Genomic DNA, 8,530 nt, shown 5'->3' on the forward strand with positions numbered 1-8,530 from the left:
ATGTTCTTCTAGGAGACTTGCGGCTTACATTTCCAACCTGAATGTCGGAGAAGGCGCTTTGCAACTGATCGTTTTATTTGAGAGGAAAGTCAGTTTAGCTTTTAAAGGGACTACACCGCGGTAATCCCGAATACCATCGCGGTAATTCATTTAGCTCTCTGAACATTTGTAACGTTCTTGCGTTACTTCTTCAAAGCAGTACCAACAAGGTGTTACTGGAACTGAGTCCAGTGGTTTTGCTTCATCTCGAGCGGATGTGCAAGCCTTGCTGATACCTCATTTTAGGTCACGATCGGATGACGTGAGCTCGCCTCAATCTAAGACTCTAGAAAGAGAGAGGCTCGATAGGTATCGCGTATCCGATTCGTGCCTTGGCAGAGTACCTCTTATTTTAATGTTCTTGTGAGAGCGAGCGACTTACATTTCCAACCTGAATGTCGGATAATGCGCATTCAACTGACTCGTTGTTGCTTGTTGAGGGCTGCGGTCCAATAAATAAATAAATGGTTGCGTTCGACGACGCATCCTATGTCAACCAGGACAAAAAAGAGTGCTCTTCAAACTAGCTACACCTACTGTGTTGCATATATCGTTCAAAGAGACTTTGCGGCTTACAGTATCAACCTGTTTGTCGATTCATGCGCCATCTTATCCTGAGGTGGTAAAATATCAGACTGCGTGACAATCGATTCTAGCAAATCAATTCTTCGAGTTTGCACGGGGTATGGAATACCAATTCAACGATTGGTTTTCATGTGAGATTACTTCGCCGAGTATTCATCACGCTTAACCAGTTGCAATATACGACGATATCGCATTAAGGGTTTGCAAAACACAAGAGAGAAAATATAAAGCAAAAAACTCTTCGAAAATGCAAACAAAGATGTTACTAATAATAAAGTCGTTTCTACCTTCGACGAGGTAGTAACGGCTTGTAGGAACTATGTACAAATTAACGAAAATTAATACTAGAACATAAAAAAGTAAAAAAATACAAAACAACTAACACGTTAAGGTGACAAACACATCACTGGGTGAAAATTCAAACAAGAAATAATACGAAATGTTACAAAAGAGAATTAATACTAATCAAAGGAACAAAAACGTCATCACCGTGATACATCAATCACAAAAAATTAAGTCTTCTAAAAATTAGTTCAAAACGAAAATACAAGTAACAGAAAATTCATATACGTAGGTATGTAATTTGAAAACAAAAGAAAAAGTAATTTTAACATGATATTTACATAACAGCCATGATGAGAATAAAAACAATAAAAACTTTGAAATATCTGCACGCAGGCAGACTTAACAAAGAAAAGAGAAAAAACAAAAAACACAAAAAAAAAAAAAATTTAAAAGGAAATATTTACAGGAGTAGTATTGAAAAAACTGGTCATTGCGGAGAAATCCGAATATCATCGACGTAAGTGAGCGGCGGAGTGACGCGTTCCAATAGGATTGTGAACGGATGTGCCGTCGGCGCTTCGTTGAGCGGTAGACGATTGAATTCCGTGTTCGGCTCGGGCTCATACCGCGACTGGAGTATCTCATCGACGATGGAATCATATCGGTTGAGGGGACGTGCCGTTGATTGCCGATGAACCTGAGTCCAGGTGATTTGTCGCTGATCGGTAGAATTTGCCGGTCCCTGGATTGGTTGAAGTTGTGGCTCTTCGTTGGCATTGCGGGTGATCTCATAATATCGCCGCTCTTCGCCGCTTGGCATTAGCGTGATAATGTCGGTTACTTCCGGAGTTGGCGACCGGCGAGTGAGAATATTCGGCTGGAACCTTTGACGACGCTCGACGGTGTCATCGTTCTGTGCGAGTAAACGTCTCAACTCTGGGTGCCACGGTGGTATAATTGGCCACGGCCGGACAGGAACTTCGTTGTTTCGGACTGGCTCGTTTAACACGTCCAACGACGGTTTTCGGAACGAGTGCCTTACCGGCATTTTCAATACGCAGACCATTTTCTCAACACTGTTGAACAAAGTTATAGTATTAGAATTGGTAGTAAAAAACTCAACAAACTACGGCGAGTTTGTAAAAAGAGAAAAGACCACCAATTCGACGATTGGGATAAAAAGGTAAATTTCGATCGGTTCCTATTAGAAGAGTTCGAAATTTAAATATATTGAAAGTTTTCAACAATTCGACGATTGTGAGCTTTCAATCTGGTAGATTTGCCAAATTAAGTCTGTGTAGAGTAACAGCAGTGCAAACCACAGTATGAAATACTCTTTGTCGAGTTCAATTGAACGAGTTGTTGTCGATACATAGAAGCAGTCATCTTGATTATGACATCTAATGCTTATGTGCGCAGTTTTTTCAGATAAGGCATACGTTACTGTGAATGCGTGCACCAATCTGTCGACAAAGCGCAATATATAATAAATCTCGTTGAAGGCACACCAGCGTTCTTGAATATTCATTATTGCTGTAATCAAAATAATATCGACAAAGTAAATGAGATACATTGATTCAAAATCTTGTATTCTGATATCAAAATTGTACAAAACTGCTTATTACTACTACAACACTGCATTTTGGCAAATATAAGAGAACGAGAAATGATAATGATAAAAAAATTATTAACTATTTGCAAAGAAAACGCGAGTTGGTTTAAAGATCTTCGTCGTCTTCATCCTCCTCGTCGTCTTCACCTTCATCGTCGTTTGAAGGTTCAATTGCCGGTACACCCGTTTGCTGTACTCCTTCGTCGAGGAGCGCTGCTTCGGTGCGTGGTGATACTGGCTGTTGAGATTCTTCGTCGTTGCGAGGACTCTCATTAGTCAGATCATAAGTACCAACGAGATGAGCCGGCTCGGTAGTTTCAATCGCTTCAGTAGTAACTACGGTGGTTACTACTTGTCGGATGGTAGTAAACTCATCATTTTCGACGGAATGTAGAGTTAAAGTCGTATCCTGTACCGCTGTATCAACCTTTGTTAGAGTGCGCTGTTCGATTGACTGCGCTCCTCGAGGTAGTTCCTCCTCGGCGGAAGGATCTACCGTCTTGGTGAGATCGATAGTTTTGAGCGGTTTATCAAGTTCCGCTGATTCGGTTAAGTCGACCGTTTTCACTGGTTTCTCATGCGGCGTTGATTCTGTTAAATCAAGCTTCGGCACGAGTACCTTTGGCTGAGTGCCGACTGTTCCTTCCGTTGCAGGATGTTCAGCTTCAGTTTGCACCTTCGGTTGCGACTGTTTACCGAATACCTTTTTGAGGACTAAGTCGCGCTTAAGCGCTGCGTTTACCCGCAACTGCTTTGCACGTTGCTGTCTCGGAATGTACGTCAGTAACGTTTGCGGTGGCGAGAGCTTAGTTTTTATCGAGCTGCGTGACTTGCGCGGTTTTGACTTAACGACTTTCGTTGTGTCGCTTTCCGATGCAGAAGCAGAGGTCGTTGAGTCGGTAGGTTCAGGTACACCCTCGGTATTGCCGAATATCTCGTACATTCGTCGCTCCGTTTCGGTAGGAGGTTTACCCGATGGTGGAGTTTTTACCATGAACCCAATGTATTTGTCGTTATCGATAGTCGGGTTAGGTTTAAGACCGGTGTTGAGTACGGACGACTCATCTCCCGATTTTACCTTGCGATCTTTTGATTTATTCGACGATCGGTGCTCTGAGCGGGAGCGTTCTCTTGCTTTGGAGGTTGCGCGGGATGGAGTTTTAGACGAGCTTTGCTTAGACTTGTTTCTTGAATCTTCCGACGAGTTCCCGGATTGTTCAGAAACATTGCGGGCTGGTTTCTCCTTCGACGAGGAGATGCCAGCTTGCGCATTGTCGGCCTCTTTTTTCCACTCCATCTTTTCCTTCAGCGATTCGCGCGATTTGGCATCTGCGGCTAGTCGCTCCTGCTCTTTCGCTTTACTAGCTTTTACGTCGGCTTGAATTTTAGTGAGGACTTTGGCGCGTTCGATCACCTCTTTGTCGGTAAGCGGTTTCTGTTCGTCGTCAGAAAAACCTACATTTGTTAGGTGCAAGCCACTGTATGGTGAAATCTCAACTTTCGTTGAAGTTGTTGATTTCGCCTTTTGGTTGCGCGGATCTAGCGGATGACATCCAGGTGTCGCTGTACTCACTTTGGGGTATGGCGGCGTGCCCACTGCTTTATTTCCCAGGTAATTCGCTGTTGCCTGCTGCAACTGCGGGTTTACGTAGGATGGTGACAGGGTATCGGTTACGATGTCATTCGGGCTTTGCTGGAACGACGATTTTGGCAGATTGAACTGCGGCATCACTGGTGCGGAAGTTTGTTGCGAATCGACGTTCGTATCAAGCTTCGCTTTTGATGTTGGGGGCGTTGCAGGTGATGATGCGGCGCTATTAGCGTTATTCAACTCGACGGTTGAATCGCTTTTTTCGATGATTGGTTCCGGAATAAATACGGCTGCGATACAGTTTGCTACTTTTTGGTATGTAGCTTTCGTATATTTCGGGCCAAGCTCGTCCACTGATGCCAATTCCAGGTTCAAGTCGTTGAGTAAGTGGCTCGCAACCATATACTGGAATTTTCCAGTTCCCCAATTGTACGAGAATGTTTGTGTAATTTGCCGGAACGTGTTGTTGTGCAGTCGGCCGCTTGCGTTCGGAGGCAACATGATTACCTGTTCGACTTTTTTATCTCCTAAAACTTCGATGAGTTTCCGGAAATTTAAGTCGAAGGTATTCGGTGGCGTAAATGAGAAGATATCGAACGTGCCAATAGATATCATGAGATTTTTCGGAATTTGTTTTAATTCGACGATTAATTCAATTAATTCCGAAATTTTCATGTCGCGCTTATACATGCGTTTATCTATGTTGTCATGATATGGTTTGCCTTCCGTAATCGCATGCATGATACCATGGGCATGGATGTCGCCTACAATCCAATATTTGTATGCGAACAGCGCCATAACGGGTTTTGCTTCGCCGATTTTCAAACCGCAGACCGAAAAGTGTTGCGGGTAGGCATTCGTTGGGTAGAATGGCGCTAACACTTCGTGCGTTACCTCCGGGTATCGTGAATCGAAGGTGTCTCGATTTGCTTTCGTATTGGACTGTTTTCCCGGTTTTGCCCGCTTTTTCTTCTTTGGTACAACCGCCGGAGACTGGTTCGCCGTTGGTTGAGCGCGTTCGGCTTGATTCGGTACGTTCAAATTCGCGTTCGGATCAACGGAATTCTGCGTGTTGGCGGTATCAGGCGCGCTAGAGTTCGACTGCTCGCCACTTTGAGCGAGTGGTCTTCCCCAGTAGTCTGTTTCCTTCTTTTGCGGGAAATCCCAGTAAGATGAAATCGGCGAGTGGAAACTTGCATCCGGTACAGTCGGCGCTGTACCCGGTTGCACGAACGGGATTTTGAAACTAATGAGCGCCCCGTCGGCCGCGTCCTCGACGTGAGCGAGTGTCCGTGTGGCGGTTGTCGTGGCGGCGTTCGTCGTGATGGTGCTCGTATTCATCGTAGTACCGGTTGTCGTAGCGTTCGTCGTAGCGGTCATCGCGGCGTTCGTCGTAGCGTTCGTCGCGGCGTTCGCTGCGGCGCCTGTTATGGTCGGGAAACCGGGCGGCGGGCGGTGGAGGCCTTGCGTAAGGTTGCTCGCGGTAGCGGCGTTTGTTTGAGGTATCCCTGCGTCCACCGGCGTGGGCGCGGGGATACCTCTTTCCGCGTTTTTTGACGGCTTCGGAATTTTCGGCGTGACCTCTGGTGAGCCGTTGTTGACCGGAGGTGGTGGCGGAAACGGTGACGGTACAAACCCCTGGCAGGGTTCGTTTGTCGCCGTGGTGGATGCCGTGTTCGTCGAAATCGGCGTCGTATTCGTCGGTAAGGTGGCCGTAACCGCCGGCAGCGAAGCTGGCGTCGTCGCATTCGAGCTGGTTGCAGATTGCTGGTTCAAGTGACTGGCTATCGCTGTGGAGCTCGGGAATAGCGATGACATTTTGGCTTTACGAAGTGCCTCGTATTTCGCCGTGGTAGTTTCCAATTGAGCTTTTAAACTCGCGATCATATTATTCGCATCAGTTAATTGTACCTCGAAATCTGACATTTTCTTGTACATGTCTTCGGACAAATCTTGTTGTAGTTCTTTGTCGGTATGCAGCTGAGCGATTTCCCTACGTAGAGCTTGCAACTCGCCGGTTGCGGCTCCCGTAGGTTCAGGTGTTGAGATCTGAATACGAGTTACCTCTACCTTGTAGCAGATGTTCTCCTTCACGTCTCGTTCACAACCGATATGTGTACACCGAGTCAACTGCACGCCGGCAGGATCTCGGAGTTCGGAGTCTTTGATCGCTTTCATGATGCAGCTCTTATGGTAAAGATGCTGGCATTTGGTTATGTAGATTGATTCGGGAACCTTTTTATCGCCTCCATATTGTTTGCCGTGTGATGTAATCACCAAACCGCATTTATCGCATGCGAGATGCGTAGATTCTGCCATCACTGTGAACAGAAATGCGACGAGGTGTTAAACGAAGTTGTAAGGCAATACCGATTTAGCGACAAAATAAGTTCTGAATATTGATTAGAAAACAAATCGGCATGGTGGGCCTATTGTTTTTTACGTTAACACTGCTTAGTAATGTGAAAGCATAATAATCGTACGAGTTTGTACTTACCACAGGAGCTGATGACAAATATTTAAAATTGAAACGAGAAACGAAAATACTATACTCGAAATAAGTAATAATTACTTACGATAGCAACGCAAAAATAAGACGCGAAGACAGAATACGAAGATTCAAAAACGCATTAGCAAAACATATAGCAAGAGCAAAGGCATGTACTCGGTAGCACGTGAAACGAAATAATGATTTCGATAGTTGGATCAGGTTCGTCGTTGCTTCCAACTGCCGAGTCTTTCCCCCACTTCGCTACTCGGCGGCGGCGAACGGGATTGGTCGAACTCGGCGTTGTGTTGGTAGCGATGCGCTCGAACGGCAGGTTTTGACTATAACCTTCTAGAATGTTCTAAGCAGAAAATATCAGACGGCGCCGATTTTCCTGGAACGGGTTTGTCAAAATGTGCGCCTAAATGCGCAGTTCGGCGGTCTTTATTGTTATGATAAACTACGTCGCAATTAAATCGAATTTTTTAACGGCCTGTCAGCCATTTTGCTATCACTACGAGTCACGTCGCTTTCTTTTCGTTGAAAGAAAACATCTGCCTTTTGCTAACTGCACGTTTTTCTTTGTCTCGAAATTATTGCGTCAGATTTCATCATCGATTCCAATCTTTTATCGGATTCGATGGTTGAAATTTGCGTGCTGGTGGTTTTTGTTATTATCACTTCGAAATTCTAATTATTCAAATTTTTATTTGTCATCAATTAAATATTATTACTCCTGTGGTTTTTATTTATGTCTTTTTCAGGTATTTGTTCGAAGAAATTTGCGTCACAGTCTTTTACTGTATTGCAAAAATTTCGTGAAAAAATATCCAAAATCTATTATTTCGGTCATTTTATTCACGTTTGGAATTTTCAAAATTACATTTTGAGATTTGAAATGATTTCGAGTCAACAAAATTTTATTTATTTTGGGCTCTTAATGAATTTCAAAAATTTCTCATTGCCTCGAAAACGCTTTGCAATGCACGAATCTAATTTTCTCGCAAACATGAGGGCATATGTATGTGAAAAATGAATTTCAAAATCTATTATTTCGAAAAAATTTTCGAACTTGTCTGCGTTAGAAAATTGCGTTTTCGTAATTTTGTTTTTTTCGAATTTTGAGTTGCAGTGTTAAGAAAGGGCATATGGATTTGTACATTAATCTCAGTATGCTAACTAAGTTTTACCTGTACGTTTAGCTCCAAAAGCAACTTTCTGAATAGAGTTTGCTATGTTGTCGATTTATTCCAGTTTGAATTCAATTTTTTCTGATTACTTTTCAACTGCTACTTTCTGTTGTGAAAATCTGATTATTTTCATCATACTCGTAGTTGTTTCACCGAGAAAAAACAAACATTGTATTACTTAACACTGATACTGGCAATTTCAAACGACTACATAATTAGTCACTGTACCTGTATTTTCTACTTCTATATGCTACGTCTGGCAATGTTGCTATATTCCATTTGTACCGCTGGCGGTATTTTATACTACGATAAAATTTGCTCGCCCTTCGTATACGATCTGGAATTTGTATGAAAATACGTGAACGTTATTAGCGATCATAATTTCTAAATAAATCATTACTGCTAATTATTCATAAATCTAGGTTGATTTAGTACTATTATTTGGTCTTAGTATAATCGGTTTCAGTTTCGTAGCTCTTTTAGCTGTTTTTGAAATTTTAAACTAAGAGACCATCGGTATTTTCTACGTGGCTTCTCCTAGCTAATTTATTTCGCAGAATCATTATTAATTGAGACCGGTTACGTCTACGTAGCTCTTCCTAGCTACAATCACTTTACTCACCGGTAAATTGACCGTAGGTATTCTGCTAATGATCGTTCGTTAAAATTATCTTTCATTTGCGTATCTGAATTGACTAAATTATTCGCTAGTTATGAATGATTTGATTTGGTTCGCTGCT

The 8,530-nt window shown here is 43.1% G+C and overlaps 1 protein-coding gene across 1 annotated transcript; it reads right to left on the reverse strand.

The window, feature by feature from the left end:
• Positions 1-2,250: 2,250 nt before the first annotated feature.
• On the reverse strand, positions 2,251-7,927 carry LOC135847551 (uncharacterized). Its single transcript, XM_065367114.1, has 2 exons — positions 7,791-7,927; positions 2,251-6,433 (listed from the first exon to the last, which is right to left on the reverse strand). The coding sequence occupies exon 2, from the start codon at positions 6,429-6,431 to the stop codon at positions 2,628-2,630; it is 3,804 nt and encodes a 1,267-aa protein (XP_065223186.1). The 5' UTR covers positions 6,432-6,433; positions 7,791-7,927; the 3' UTR covers positions 2,251-2,627.
• Positions 7,928-8,530: the final 603 nt, after the last annotated feature.

Source organism: Planococcus citri, chromosome 5 (genome assembly GCF_950023065.1).
Source record: "Planococcus citri chromosome 5, ihPlaCitr1.1, whole genome shotgun sequence".
In the NCBI taxonomy this organism is placed as follows: domain Eukaryota; kingdom Metazoa; phylum Arthropoda; class Insecta; order Hemiptera; family Pseudococcidae; genus Planococcus; species Planococcus citri.

Bases quoted from the DNA above. Each gene is read 5' to 3' on its own strand.
- LOC135847551 (XM_065367114.1), bottom strand. From the start codon at position 6,431: ATGGCAGAATCTACGCATCTCGCATGCGATAAATGCGGTTTGGTGATT.